The 16,403-nt window shown below is 37.7% G+C and overlaps 1 protein-coding gene across 1 annotated transcript in view; it reads right to left on the bottom strand.

The window, feature by feature from the left end:
• The window catches only part of OCA2 (OCA2 melanosomal transmembrane protein), a 167,897-nt gene that overhangs the window by 52,147 nt on the left and 99,347 nt on the right, over window positions 1-16,403 (bottom strand). The window contains exons 20-21 of the mRNA XM_027900810.1: window positions 14,137-14,196; window positions 13,475-13,579 (exon numbers count right to left, since the gene is read on the bottom strand). Of these exons, the coding sequence (XP_027756611.1) occupies window positions 13,475-13,579; window positions 14,137-14,196 (165 nt within the window). The remainder of the gene's footprint in view (window positions 1-13,474; window positions 13,580-14,136; window positions 14,197-16,403) is intronic.

Here is a 16,403-nt window from a genome sequence, read left to right as displayed (position 1 = left end):
TAAGTCCAAAGAGTAACTTGAGGGGGAGGGGTTGTTGGGGGTTTCTTGGGGAGTGTTTTTGTTGTTGAAGTTGTTTTTCTTAGTTAGTATCTTTGCATCATATGCTTTATCTAGGCTCACTTTTCCCCACTAACTGTGCTAGTCCCACAAGCCAAGGAGAAGGTATCGACATTAAGCCAAGCCTGACACAAGTACTGCTACCAGAACTGAGACTATCTTAAGGCTTTGAGTGTCTTCTATTAGATCCTTCTCATTCTACAGGGAACTAATAGTAACTATAAATCAATTCCCATTTCATTTCTTGAAGCCTAGAGGACCAAGATATATCTCCTCTTCTTGCTGGAGAGGGCGGTAAATGATGCCCAAACCTTCACAGTCAAAGTGGCTGTAGATCATGTGTCACTAACCAAAAAAATTCTGACTCCTTGTTATAATCAAAACTATTTGATATGTTAAGGAAAAAATGAGGAAGGTCCGTGCGGCAGGCTTCTAAATTCATAAGTAGGTATTAGTATTTTTCTTCTTATTCCAACATTATATTTACCAAAGAATGTAGATTTAATTCACTGGAAAATATTTGCAAGGGGTTTGAAGCCAGATAACAACTAAGCACCATGCAGCTTCCATCTTGTACTCCCCCCTCACTTTGGGGAGCGAAGGGAGAATCAGAAAAAAACATTAAACCTTGTGGGTTGAGATAAAAAACAGCTAATAATTGAAACAAAAGAAAATATAATCATAATTAATTATAATCATAGTAAATAACAGTTATTATAATAATAATAATAATAACAATAGTAATTAAAAAGGGAGATAGAGAAAGGAATAAGACTCAAGATAAATAAGTGATGCACAGTACAATTGCTCACTACATGCTGACTGATACCCAGCCTGCCTCCTGGCAGCAATCGGTGACACCTGGCCAACCCCCACAGTTGCATACTGAGCATGACATTCTGTGGTATGGAATACCTCTTTGGCCAGTTGGGATCAACTGTCCTGGCTATCTCCCCTCACCCACCACCCAGCTCCTTGTGCATCCTCTCCCTGGCAGAGCAGGGGAAATTGAACAGTCCTTGACTGGGAATAAGCACTACTTAGCAACAACCAAAACATCAATGTGTTATCAACATTATTGTTATAGTAAATCCAAAGCACAGCACTGAAGCAGCTACTAATAAGAAGAAAACTAATTCTATGCCAGCCAAAACCAGAAGAGCAAGTTTTATGAATTTCATTTAAACGCTTTAGCAAATAAAATAAAATAAACTCCCTGAAAAGTGAAATGAGGTTTTCAGGGAGACATAATAGACTTCATTAGGCAACTGGTATAGAGCCCAAAAATACAGCAGGCAGGCTTTCTAGTAGCACCAGATCTAAGCCAGTAACATCCTTCAAAGCTAAACAACTTTCGCCTTGGGAAAAACTCGTTTGAGTTCAAGTCAATTTAGTAACCACTTGGTTTGAAAGGAAGGTGTAATCAGTACCTGTAGAGAAAAGGTCATTAGCAAGGGGAGAGGTGACAATATTATTCTCCTGTTTTTAACATGTACAGAAGTTCATGGAACCAAAAGGGAAAGAGAAAGAATAAGCAAAAGTCAAAGAGCAAGAAATCAAGAAGGAAGAGATTTGTGGAAATAACTGTGATATGCCTTGAAATTAATGCTTTCTCAGAGTCCAGGAGTTTCAGAAGTGAATAGAGTTATGACTTTTAATCCTCCAATTTGTCATTTTAATGTATTTCACAGGTCCCCCTCAAGGGGTATGATCTCAGAGATGGAACAGCTGCTTCCTGAAAAATACTTTCACTTTGACAGCTGAATGATGCTCACCTTTATTGACTGTGCACGTTCTTTTGGTATGGAGAAATATACAGGATTTATAAAGAATTCCAACCCTTTCCCCATTCCTCCCACCTGTGATGTTATTCATCCCTCATAAATCCTGTAATTGATTAACCTAGATAAGCTAATGTCGAAACAATTATTCTTGAATTTTACATTGCCTGAAGATGTCTCTTTCTGTTTTAAGGCCTAAAGAAGGTTCAGCATGCCCAACATCTTGCCTGGTTTTTTTCCATGAAACAGTAATGAAAGATTTCATTTCTTCCCCAAAACTTTATTTCTCCTGAACCATCACTGCTTGAACATAACAAGCAATCCAAAGTGAACCTATATTTATTTCAAAGCAATTTTGTGTTTTTTAACATTTAAAAAAAAATAAATATTAACAACAAATGTTAAAAATCACAGGATATGCCATCTTCCTCGATCTAATTAGAGAATTTTCCCCTACTATATAATTTTGAGCAGAGAACCAAACTGAACTATTTAGTTTCTCAGATTTATTTGCAAGTATCCTGATGTGCTATAGTAACTTGTTGCATGACACAATCCCCAACTGTACAGACTAGCAACACCTCTTTGATGTAGACTGTGCCGTGTACGCATCCCCGCAGCACAGAGAAGGTGATTATGCAGAGGAAATTAAAATGATAAACCTATTTTCTTGTTGTTGAGGTCAGTCTTAAAACTGTTGCCAGATAGCTCCCAAGTGCAGAGCAAGTAATGCCATTTTCACACCTGACCAATGAGAGTTTTCAGAAAGCAGAGCCCTGTGGCCCCTCCAAGAGTAGCACTGTGAAGGACAGGGGAAGCAAGATGCTGAACAGAGATCCGAGACATAAAGTCTGTGAGGTAATTCTCTGCTAGGGAATTTGCAGCCACATATGCATAATAGTACCATCAGAAAATTTGGTTCTCTAATGAAGGAATTCAGTGTCAGGAGCTCTCAGTGTCCTGTAAATTTCTACTGACTGAAGACACAGGAATCTCCTTGAAGAAAATCACTGAACAAAGGTTTCAACTCACTGTGTGTTCTTTCAGAGACACATTGCAATACATCAGGAGAAGGTGCAATTGTGTACTGCGTTTGAATCTCCATTTCTTATCTTTTTTCTTCAAACCCAACAAAGTATTTTAGGAGTCCAAATATGCACTTAATCCACATTGGTTTTACTGTTCTCTCCTTGCCATAACACTGTTTTTCTTCCACTTAGAAATACTGTGAATTCTTTTCGAAAGACTTGACAATAATTAATCATCTGTTAAAACTGTCATCAGTGATGTTATGCTCCTAAGTGCATCAACAGGCAGTAGGGCTAGATCAGGAATCTCTGCTCCCATGAATGAACATTTCTCTAGAAAGGGCCAAACATTGAAACTTGCCTTAGCAATAAATATTTGTGTGCACTTAAATTTGAACATTTCCCCTGTCTAAAGGAATTAATCTCTACCAAAGCATAACAGCTACAAGGTATAAAGGCAATGGAAGTTCCTTTTAACATGGAGATATCCTTTGCAAATAGAAGGCATTTATAACAAGGAATGTTGCACTTAAGTATTAGTTTTGAATAGACAGAGAAAAGGTGAATGCAAAACATTCAGTTAAATTTGCAGTGTCTCAGGTAGAAATATTTAATTAATCCATACTTTTCACTAATTTTTTTGCAAACATTATGGAGTCGCCTGTGTGGCAACTTCATGCCACAGGTCTCCAAAAGTCATTGGCATCTAATTCTTTTGATCTAAAAGTAGTATAATGCAAAGAGTTCATCCATCCCAAGAACTATCCTGCTCAAAAAAAAAAAAAAATAAAGAAAATTCATCTAATCATCAAGAACTCTTGGAGACATGTTGCAAAGCAATTAAAGCTGATGGACATTTCCTATTGGCTCAGTGTTTGCATTTTAAACAGATAAGGGTCACGCACAGGGTCAGGAACCTGCCACGCTGTTTTCTCCCCAAATTACCTTTAACACTTTTTGCCACATTCATTCATGGAATTATGTATTAGACAACATTTTTTTCACTATTAGAATCACAAAACTCAGTTTAATCTATTCTTTTAATTAATCCAAGTGCTAAAAACAGAAATGCAAAATATAAAATGTTTAGAGGGAATCTTTTCACTGTAGTTTTCAATAGTTTTGAAAACATTAATTATTTCTACAACTTTTTCCTAATTCAAGTCATAATAATAGCTAGGATACTTTGCAAATGGGGATATGGTTGGCTGTGATACAAACAAATATCTTTCTCATATTGATTTAACATATTTGGAATGCAGATTTTTTCATGGCCTTATGAAGTCCTGCCTCTCAACAGAGAGGAAGCCTCATGTTTCCTTCATTATTCCCCTTTCAGGTTATGTAAACAGCACCCTTATCAATATTAGAAGGAGAAAAATAATGTCTTATCAGGAAAATATTTTCTTATTCCCTTTATTTCAATAGTCTTACCACAATAAATCTCTGTTTGACTAGCTTCTTGAAAACTTGCTAATTTTGCTGGAAAGTTCAATGCTGAAACACACCTCACTGCAGTTTGATTGGCAAGATTTAGGTAAAATGAGTGATGCAGCTAAATAGAGCAAAGCCAAAGCCCCTCACCCATGCTTTGCAAGACTATCTGCCTCCAGGAGTTAAAAAAGAAAACTGCAACTGTAAGAAATAATGACTGTACTTGGAAAAAGAAGAGTGTCCTCAAACACTTGATACAGAAAGCCATTAATCTTGATTCTATATTGGGTATTATGTGTGTGACATACATAGCATATAAGCTGATGCACAAAAACAGTGCTAGTTCTACAGATGCTGGCACATTTGTCTATACAAATATAATGGTTAAAATCAACCTTTGTGAGGAAAATGTTTGTTTACACTATATACCATGGAAGTACATAGGATATGTTGCAAACATAAAAAGAATAAAAATGGAAATGTATGTATTTTTATCTTTCACATCATTTAATCTTAAATCAGTATTGCAAGCTTCTAAAAATGGACCAAGATTTTATTATTGTTATAAATTATCCATCTTCCCCTAGAAAATATAATTTATTAATTATTAATTTAGAATCAAAAAATATGATTCTACAGGACAGTGTACTTCTTTGTATCCCTCTCACCTCTCTAACATCCTGAAAATTTAAGCTGGATGAAACAATCAAAAAGAAAGGAAGCTCAATTTTAACTTTAAATGAAGACCATGAGAAAGAGAAAACTACAACATTTTAGATCGGAATTATATACAGTAATTACTACAAGGTCATTTCATAAAATACTGTTAGTTTTCTCATAAAAATAACTGTGGCATGCAGTCCCTTTTTGTAAAAAGAGACTGATGGTGAAGTTGATGGTGAAGTTTGTACATCTCAGTTCTGTTGTCTCCCTGACAGAGACATTTTCACACCTTGCTGTCACAGGATCTTTTGCAAGACTGCAAAATACCAAGGAAAAAGTTGAATCAAGACCTTTATCCTATTCACTTACTCTTATGATAAAACTTGTCATAAGAATGGCATTCCATCAGTCAAGAAGATGAAGAAGAACCTATAAAGACCTTCTGAAATACAAGCAGAAATGATGATTTATCTTTACTAGCTGGACCCTAGATCTGCAGAGAGGAGACCAAAGAGGAGTCTATCAGAGTCTGCTTTATCAGAGAGCATTTCCGCCTGGGCTGACAGCAGACTCATAGAGAGTGAAGCCCTTTCAGCTATTTCTGCTTCCCAAACATAACACTTGTACAAATAATCACACTCACCCTCGTTATACAAGAAGAATAACTTAAACAAGTTACAAGGTCCTATACCTGCACAGTGCAGTAGAAGGCATCAGGCCAAGAGGGGTTCAAGAAAGCTGGTTAATATTCAAGGATCACCTCCTCCAAGTTCAGGAGCACATCCTGACAAAGAGGAAATCAGGCAAAAATTCCAGGAGGCCTATGTGGATGAAAAAGGAGCTTCTGGACAAACAAACACAAAAAAGAAGCCCAAGGGTGGAAGCAAGGACAGGCAAATATAGAGAGATCGTACAAGCAGCCAGGGATCAGATTAGGAAAACTAAAGCCCTGACAGAATTAAATCTGGCCAGGGATGCCAAGGGCAACAAAAAAAGCTGTTGCAGGTACCTCAGTGATAAAAGGAAGACTAGGGAAAACCTGGGCCCTTTCCAGAAGGAAATAGGAGACCTAGTTTTCCAGGTCATGGAAATCACTGAGGTTCTCATCAACTTTTCTGCCTTGATCTTCACCTGCAAGTGTTCCAGCCACACTGCTCAAGCAGCAGGAGGCAAAGGTAGGGACTAGGTAAGGACTAGGAGAACAAAGAACCACCTGCTGTAGGAAAAAGTTGTTTGATACCATCTAAGGAACCAGAAGATGTCCAAGTCCATGGGACCTGATGAAATTTATCCGCAGGTCCTGAGGGAACTGGCCAAGGAAATTACTTCAAATTTGAGAAGTTGTGGCAGTCCAATGAAGTTTCCACTGATTTTAAAAGGGAAACATAAGCCCCATTTTCAAAAAGGGAAAAAAGGAAGACCTGGAGAACTACAGGTCAGTTTCACCTTGGAACCTGGCAAATCCTCGTGGAAAGTATACTAAGGCAGAGGGAAAACAAGGAAGTGACTGATGACATCCAACATGGCTTTACTAAGTGCAAATGGTGCTTGGCAGATTTGGCGGCCTTCTCCCTAATTGGAGAGGCATGGATTTGATGGGTAGACCACTTGGTAGATACGGATTTGACTGGATTGTCTCACTTAAAGAGTTATGGTCCATGGCACAATGTCCAAGTGGAGCCCATTGACAAGTGTTATTCCTCAGGGGTCAGGATTGGGACTGCCAATTTAACATCTTTGTCAGCAACATGTACAAAGTGTTCAAGGTTTGACAGGTCTTTGAGCAACTTGGTCTAGTGGAAAGTGTCCCTGCCCATGGCCGGAGGGTTGGAACTAGATGGTCTTTCAGGTCTCTTCCAATCCAAACCATTCCAAAATGACAATGAAACAGCAATTCACACCTTTATTTTAGGGATTCATGGCTGCTCTACTTCATGAGACTTCATAACACATTCTTTGCTAAGAACTGCATGTGGCAAAGATGTCCGCTGTGAAAACTGCAGAGAATACACCTTAATAGAAAACAAACCATTTGTAGCTTCCCAAATTGTTGATGATTGCTCTGTCTTTGCAGACAGCTACAGTCCAGTCTTACACTTTTATCAAGTGGTGAAATGAAGGACATCATAGAAAACTCCAGTAGGGCAGAAGGCAAGGAAGATTCAAAAATAAACCTGGCACTAACAGGAGATACATTAGAAACATTCAGCACTGCAAGTGAAAAGTGTCTGATACTTTAGAGGCAATAAATAGTGGGTACAAAATTATTTAATTTCTAACAAAGACCTGTCAGAGACTAAGTCACTTTGCCAGCCAGATGGTTAACAGAAATTGTTTGTTACGCTATATTGAGGAAATAGTATTTAAATTCAGCTAAAATGGGGATTTACTGTGTTTGTATTTTTACTTTTGGTAATAAAAGAAAAATATAAACAGATGGCTCCAGCATATATAGCTGATAAAACATATCAATTAAACTAAAGAGCATACTGGTAATAAGTTCATGGCAGAAATTCATGGCTATTTAAATGACAATACTAGGAAAACCCAGGCCTTGAAAATTAATGTCTGCCTCTCAAGGAATGTCACTGTGAGTTTAGCCTGTTGATAAAGGAGGAGAAATATCAGAGGTTTAATGGAATGACACATTGACCATCAATACATCATTCAACACACTTATTCTGCAGACAAATAAAGCTGGATATGCAACATGAGAAAAAGAACCCTTGCCATTCAAAAATTAAAATATGTGAAACGTAATAACTGAGCTCCTGATTTATGAATTTTTTATGTACAGAACATTTTCTGGGTGTTTTTAGGAAACTCCCAGGTGTATCTATATGTATTAGATTTGCTGCTGGCAACATAGCCTTTTACATACAGTCAGAGTTCACAGAGTTTACCACAAGGTATTTCTCAAACTCAAAGTCTGGGACACTGAAACTGTAAAAGCTGAATATTCACAAGTCCATGGAGCCTGATGGGATTCATGCCAGAGTACTGAAGTTATGCTAGAACCCCTCTTGGTCTTCTACCAGAAGTCTTGGGAATCTGGAGAAGTCCCTGCTAACTTGCAAGCTTGCCAGTGTTATTCCAGTCTACATAAAGGGCATGAAAGGAAGAACCAGAGAACTACAGAACCTCAGTTCCTGGAAAAAAATATAGAGAAGATTATACTGAATACTGAAAGGCATTCAAACAACGATGCAATCATCAGGCACAGTCAACACGTATTCATAAAGGCAAGTCCGGTTTAACTACTTTGATGATCTATGATAAAGTCACCCACTTAGTGGATGAAGGGAAGGTAAGAAACGTAGTTTTTCTGGATTCTAGTTAAGCTTTTGATAACTGCCCCTCACAGCATACTTCTGGACAAGCTGTCCAGCTGTGGGACAAGCAAGTTCACAGTGTACTGAGTGAAGAACTGGCTGAAGGGCAGAGCCCAGAGGGTTGCAGTGAGTGGGGTTACATCTGACTGGTGAAAGGGCAGCAGCGATGTTCCTCAGGCTTCAGGTCTAGGGCCAGGCCTGTTCAAAATATTTATTGATGATCTGAATGCAGGAGATGAATGCACCATCAGCAAGTCTGCTGGTGACCCTAAACTGAGAGGTGCTCACCATGACACAGGAGGAAGCCTTGGGAAATGAGAGGGAAAACTCCATCCTGGGGTACATCAAACAGCACAACCAGCCATTCAAAGGAGTCAAATATCCCACTGTATTCAGCATTGGTATGGCCTCACCTGGAGTGCTTGTGTGCAGTGCTGGGCCCCACAATGTAAGAGGGATCTGAAAGTCCTTGAATGCATACAGAGGAGGGCAACAAAGCTGGTGACAGGGCTGGAAGGCATATGCTGAGAGGAATAGCTGAGGACTTGGGTTATTCTAGTTTGGAGGGAAGGAGGCTGAGGGGTGACCCAACTGCTCTCTACAGCTTTCTGAGGAAGGGAACGGAGAGGGAGTTTCTGAGCTCTTTTCCCTGGGATCCAGTGACAGGACACATAGGAATGGCTCAAAGCTGCATCAGGGCAGGTTCAGACTGAGCATTAGGAAACATTCCTTTACTAAGAGGTCAAACCTGGAACAGGTTTCCTAGAGAAGTGGTCAGTACCCCAAGCTTGTCAGTGTTTAAGAGTCTTTTGGACAATGCCCTTAATAACAGGTTTTAACCCTTGGTCAGTCCTGAATTAGTCAGATGGTTGAACTAGATGATTGTCGTAGGTCCCATCCAACTGAAATAGTCTATTGTATAATTCTAAAAGGCTTTGCTATAGTACATTTTTTACATGGTGACAAGAAATTATTGATTTCCTTATCCCTTGAAAATAGCTATCACAATTACCAGTCATGCTTATGCAAAGAAGTGCAATGAACACTCGCTCATATAAATGTCAATTTAATTAGGGAGCTGGATCTTCACTTTTCAATCTTAAAGGGAAGGGAAAAATCCTGGCATTACAGTTCATCAGGCAATTTTCAATCCCCTCATCGTAATTTGGGGCAGTTCATGATCTTTGCATACAGGACAAATTATATGAAACAAGCAATTAGAAGATATTCTGAAGATTTTGTAGTCTTTATGCAGTTCCAATATTTTATTTTAGTTTACCACAAACAGAATTTTGGCAAGACAGAAACAGTAAAAGTACTGAACCTATGATGAGCCAAGTGCCCTCAGAAACTCATTCTACTGTTTCATGTAAGCAATTCTTCTTTCTACAGCAACCTCTGCAGCAAAAAATACTTGCCGTGTTCTGACCTCTTTGCAGAGATTTCAGTTTAGCAACTTCTGTACATGAATTCCATATGGTACTGACATTTTTATTGGTGGTGTTACACTAGATTTACACTTGTCTAGAGCAGAGAAGAATTTGACCAACAGTGGTGTTGCAGTGAAAAGGTATTTTCAGGGTAAGGTGTTTCAAATAGTAAACTGATCTTATTTTTGTCATTTCAGAATTTTTTAGTAAGAGAGTGCTGAACATTGCTGAAAATCATCAGTATGTTTACTCTGTTTAAACACATGAATATTTTGCACTTCAAAATATATCCCTCTTAAAATAACCCAAAACATTTATGTTTTGTTCTTAAGACTGCAGATAATGTGTTGTATTTTAGGATAAGAAAGAATCCTAATTTGTCTACATAGATACTTAGAAACTCTTGAAAATGCCTAGAATTTCTTCTAGGAAATCATTTTCCTTAAATGTTTTCATTACTTTAATTCATAAAATAGTTTATTTCCTAGAATCCTTGGTAATGCTGGCTCAGATATGCTCCTAGTCTAATTCCCTCTTTAAAATATTGATCTACATCCTGTTAAGGTAAGTTACAAATTTTAATGCTGTCAAATCTGAAACTTTAAATGAAGCAGTCAACTTTATCCAAACACAGACAAAGTGAAATTTCTAGCGTCAAGGTCCATTAATTGGGTGTTCACATGTTTTTTCATTTTTATTTTTTATCTATATACAAAGGAAGTCATTATGAACCTGATTATCTCGCTAGTACAAACACAGAAACTCAGAGGAAATTTTGGAGAACCATATATTAACTTGATTTTTTCAAGAAAAATTTGGACAGCCATACTTAAATCCTGGGGTGGTTTTTTTTGTGTTTTGGGTTTTTTTGTTTGTTTGGTTGTTTGTTTGTTTGTTTGTTTTGTTTTTTTTTTTTTTTTTTTTTTTTAAGGAAACACAGTATCACAGCTACAGAGCTCTAATGGAATTTCCTATTTCTTTCATTTCTCAGGCAGTTCCTCAGTCAAAACACTCTACATATCAATTATATGGGCTACTGCTACATAAGCAAGTAATGTGATGTCACAGGAGCTGAGCCTCTTCACATCTATGGTGCCTTCAGCCCAGGTGGATCATTCACCTCACATAGAAGAGCATTATTCCTATCCATTCTTGCTCCATTTCTGAGTTACTACACTGATTGTATGCAGTCCATCTCCTCTCCATGCTCCAATTCTGGACAACATGTTAGTGTTGTAGGGGATGAATGGAAGACCTTATCCAACAACACAAAGGCAGTGTTGGGGTCATCCCATGAATGAACTGAGGCCTGTTTTCTTTGAACCTTCCCGCCCATGAAGGAACAAAACAGTATAACTTTTCAGATGTCCTTGCCATCACAGTAGTTCTTTCCACAGTCAACTGGACGCTCACAATCAGAACTGGGATGGCAAGACTGCCTCATCCCTGGAATAGGGTACAAAAATCATGGTATGTTCACCTTTCTAATGCAGAAAAAAAACACCACTGGTATCCCTGTCTGTGACCTACCACCAGGCCTTTCATCATCTCTGAATGATACCTAAGGAATTCCTGTACAAGTCAAACAAGATGTCACTCAGTGAGACTGATTTCCCTTTATCTCTTACTGGTCATTGTCAAATCCATTATAGGCAAAGGTCTGTGATGCCATACTCCAAACACTCTTTCTTTAGTCAGAGCATACAGCTGATATGTATTAACCACCCAGATATTTTGTATCTCTAGGTTCAAAAAAACTGAAGGAACTTGATGTGTTTCACATCCCTACCCAGTACCTGGTCCATCAAGCCCATGACTAATTAAAAACACAATAGAGATTGACCCATTGTCTTGACATTTGTTCACCACTGAAGGAGATTTATGGAGACCTGGAGGGATTCAGTACTTCAGTCTTTCATTATTATAAGTGCAGGCTCCTCTGTGAAGCTGGAACCTTCAGCCAGGAAAGGACAGAATCATTCATGGCTACATCATACCAGGTGCCCCATTACTCCTATTCACTAGGGAATGTCAAACCAAACTCATATATATAAGTCCCTGATTAGTGAAATGTCATTCTGCAAAATATATTTATATTTAATATATATTATATATATTATATATATAATATACATAAAATATATATTTAATACTATTCATCAGAAGTTCGTAACTTTGACACAAATACTGACAAAAAGCCTTTCAAAACCTAATACTGCTTATTTTAACAGTAGGAACAAAGTGCCAAAGAAACAAAAAGAGTTTTAAATGAAAGTTTATACAATCTTACATAAGAACTTGGGACATAGTTACTTAGGAATTTTCTGTAAGTATTTTCTAATGCAGAATAAAGACTGAAGTGCAAGCCTATTCAAGCCTATTCACTGAATTAGCCTCATCTTCAGTTTGCCATATAATACATTAATGTCTTAACTCCTCAGCTAATGTCTGCTTTTAAATAGGTGAGAATATGCCTGCATTTTTCTTCCGGTCTTTTCTCTCTGCCTATTAAAAAAAAAAATCATAGCCGTCTCTTAGGTTTATCTCAGAACAGAATGAGAAAGATATAAATTTGAAATGTTTAAAATGTTGGCATAGATTCTTTCCTGTCTGTTTGCATTTCCCACCCTCAAAGATACAAAAGAAATGGTCTTTGGGCATCCCAAAGGATTCCTGCATTTCAGTACCATTCCCCAAAACACACCTTAAAGCCCTTTAAAAGAGGGTTCCTTTCAAAATGCATGAAAGACCCTTTGTTTGATGTGCACATAGGTGCTGTTTGGTATTGCTCCAAGCCAATTTTCATAGACTAGCTGGATATCAGGGAAAATCTTCTACACTAAGATTTCTGCATTACTGCTTAATAGTCCTTAGGCATGTGCTGGGAGGTGACTCATCCTGAACCGCTCTTTCTCTTCATGCCTATTGCTTCAGTCTGTTGTTGTTAAATCAATATAATTTTACAGGAAACACCATGATAATCAAAGCAAAATACCGTATTAATACATATTTATAGAGCAGTTGCAAATCTGCTCCATTTGTCATATGCTCTATAAGCAGTGTCTTAAACCTTGACACAGTTAAGGGTGGACATGACCATCCAATAATGGAAGAAAAAGGTACAGAAAAGGTATACTTAGCTGAGAATGAGCTGCAACAATTAAACATTCCTACAGAATGGATTATCTCACTTTCAACAGAGAACTTGATTAAATAAACCTATCTGAGCATGCCCTAATTTGTTATAATTTGATAATTTTCTGATGTTAAAGCTCAGCTTCTGACAAGCATTTGCTATGCTTAACATAATTTGCTGTTTTTTAAACAAATTACATAAGTAAGGTAGCAATAAAAGCTTCAGATATTAAAAAAGCATTAGCGTAACTACACCGCACATAGAGGGAAAAGATTGATAGCAGAGGATGGATAGTGACAGTTTCCATCAAAAAGACAAGTTTACTTTTTCAACTACTGATGTGGATATAAAAGGGAAAGTGCAAAAATGCAGCCAAAACAGCGCCTGCAGTCCCACAGCTAACTGCAGCTGCTGGCAGCAATGGCCAGCTGGATACCTTTAGAGTATGAGTAAGTTCCTAATAACGATTCAATCTCAGAGGATAAAGTAAACTACAACAAAGCATAGGTTAAAAAAAAAACAAAAAAACAAAAAAAACCTGCAAACTGTAATCAGTAAGCTCAGTCCCTTGCCAGCATCAGGAGGAGGAAGTGCAGTACTGCACAGACCCTACCATTGTAGCCGTGAAGGGGATATTGTCAATCACAGAGGAGGCCAAAGCAGACACCCAGAGCACTAAAATGATGGCCACTGCCAAGCGCTGGTCCTCAGGAACCACCTGGAGTTGAGAAAGAGAGACAGAAAATTATAACTTTGAGATCAGTGTTGCTCTGTGTCCCCCCCCCCGGCGTAATTGCACTTTCACCACAGTTTTAATTTATCGACACTTATTATTCCTTTATGTTTTGATATAGGAAAGATGTCTTAGAGAAAATGCATTTAGTAGCACAGTTACTGTTCTTTTTCCAAGAAACTTTGAACAAATAAAAATACAAAGATTGATATTTCCAATACTCAAATTTCATACAAGAAATACACTGTGCAACTGTGAATTTTGACCTTTAACTGTTTATACTTTTTTACCTTTGTATTTTTGGAGTTTTTAGACTAGAGAAAAGGCTTCCCTATTGCATTTATGGCTATGTTTTTTGTGCTTTGGACATATATATAAATATTAAATATCATCCATGTCAAAATATGACATACTTTCTTGATATGGCTTATGGAAGATGGCAATCATAAACATTAAATTCAAAATCAAAGTATTATTCATTATTCTATTGAACTAATATTATTTTCCTTGCCTGTTAAAAATTATTAATATTTTAAACACACCTTTATTAACAAAGCTGTCTGCTCTCCTATATAGTCTATTAAGTGCAGATGAGCCAAAGCCTAAAAAAAAGAAAGACATTGATATCAATTAGTGAAGTACATGATGCAGTTACTTTTTTTTTCAGTGAATATAGGAAAATGCAACAATTCCTTCACATTTACAAGATATTCAACTTGTAGCTTCTACAGCAACTCTGTAATTGGAGGCAAGAAAAGACAGAATAGAGGTTGTTAGCTGTGTTTGCAGAAGTGGGTTGGCTGTACTGAAAAAAATGGTAGGGTTACTTAAGAGCGTGGGACACAGGATGAGAGAATGGCTGAAATTTCAAGATGACATTATTCGGTGGATACATGTTTTCTGAATACCTGATCACAACTGATTTTGAAACATCTTCCCCAAAACCACAATACAGGTAGAAATATATCATGGGTTTAAAAGGTCAGATAAAATCAGGTCTCTTGTGCTCAGCCTCAGATGGAGAAACAGGAAACAAATTATGTTTCTGTTATATGGCTTTCTCAGACCTGTTAAAAAACAGCAATAACAAAAATCAACCGAAGAAACAAATAAACCAACAAAAACTACCCAAATCCAGTACCTATCTGCTAAAAGCACGAGAGAGATCTTGGGTGAATGGAAATTGGCACAGAGGCAGCAGCACCTGAAAGGCAGGAAATACAGCTTCCCAATGCCCAGGTTAGGCACCTGAATCAAAGTGGTAAGGCCTGTAAACACTCGAACCCAGGACAGTCTAGAGTGGAGTGCTCTGTCCTTCCTGTGAGAACAATTCCCATTTGTACAGGATACTTAGATAGCATCCCATACAACCACAGTTGCTACCAGTGATGAAAAGACACAGGAAGACTCCAACCCAGTGGTGCCAACTGATTTCTCCTTGGATAGACAGAACATAAACTGAGTCTTCACACCCAAGGACAATGACCTATTCCCTCAACCCACAAGGTAAAAGGGTGATTTTCACTCATAAAACCCAGCCTTTAATTCACTCTGGTTTTGTTTTCTTTTCTTACAGGCGAGCAGAATGAAGAACTATTTTCAGGTTGAATAAGGTGTATCTATTTTATGACTTCTCTGTTTCTCAGGGGAGAAGATCGCATCATTTTTTAATTAAGCCTAGACTGAGCTGCTCAGCTTGCTTTCATTTTTTTTTCTGTCAAGTAGAAGAATCATTCAGCTACATTCCCTCACAGAGCCGCAGGAGTTAGCATTCACACAACACAACTCCACATAACCCCCCACGTGGTGGTCAGACAAAGCCCCTCAGAGATATCAGTGGGGAAAAAAAGCATTCAACTCACACGCTGTCAAATTCCATGACAGAGATGGAGAAATATCCTAACAGGCACCAAGTGGTGTAGTATACAACACTGTACAGTCAGAGTTACTAAAGTACTTTTATTCAGACTGGCAGTTCTGTACCTGCAGCTCAACTGGACATCAACTTGTAGTTTGTGTGTCACCACATAAATTTGGCCCAGAAATATTATTTGGGTTGAACAATACATTGAAAAATAAAAGGTTCATCTACAATTAAAGACACAGCATGCAGAAAACAAGTAACAAAACTTTTAAATACATACACATACCCTTTACATTAAAAAAGGTCATTTTTTCACTACTTTAACCTCCCAGAAAAAGTTTCCTAAGAAATGAATTCTTCTTGGTATTTTAAGTTACCCTTTTTTCCTAAGCTATCTGTGTTGCTTTATTAATTCGAAGGTTATGACAGTGACTTTTTAAATGTGTGTAAAAGTAATATTCTTAGTGAATGGTAATAGTTTTTCCACAACTGCTTTGTGTTAACTCTTTAGAAATTATGACAATACCAATCACATAACCAATTTTAGGATGTCTCTATGATTTCCAGGCCAATCTCCTGCAGGCAACTAAGTGAAAATCAGATATTAGCACCCTGCCACTGGCCTCCCCTGCATGTAAAATGCACAGAGGGTCTCCTAGATATTCCTATGTCTTCTAAGAGAAATAATTATTTTTGCACTGATTGATGTCTTCGGGCAAAATTGGTGTATTCAGTTCAAAATAGAGTTTTACTGCCATTTTAAAATGAAGTTTAATTTATGCACAAAAATTTACATTAATCCCTCTTGTGGACAGTATGTCATGATGACTGTTGTAAATAAACTCTGCCTGAAGGGACTAAGGTAAAATGCCAATGTCTACTATAAAAGTGAACAAAGAACTGTAATCCTGAGAGGCACAGGAATTTATGCTACAGAGACAGAAG

The sequence above is a fragment of the Empidonax traillii genome, unplaced genomic scaffold, assembly GCF_003031625.1.
Source record: "Empidonax traillii isolate 1590-97213 ecotype Southwest subspecies unplaced genomic scaffold, ASM303162v1 scaffold750:size552251, whole genome shotgun sequence".
NCBI classification, from domain to species: Eukaryota; Metazoa; Chordata; class Aves; order Passeriformes; family Tyrannidae; genus Empidonax; species Empidonax traillii.
Note: the sequence above shows the minus strand (reverse complement) of the source record. Positions and strands in the feature narration are given on the sequence as shown.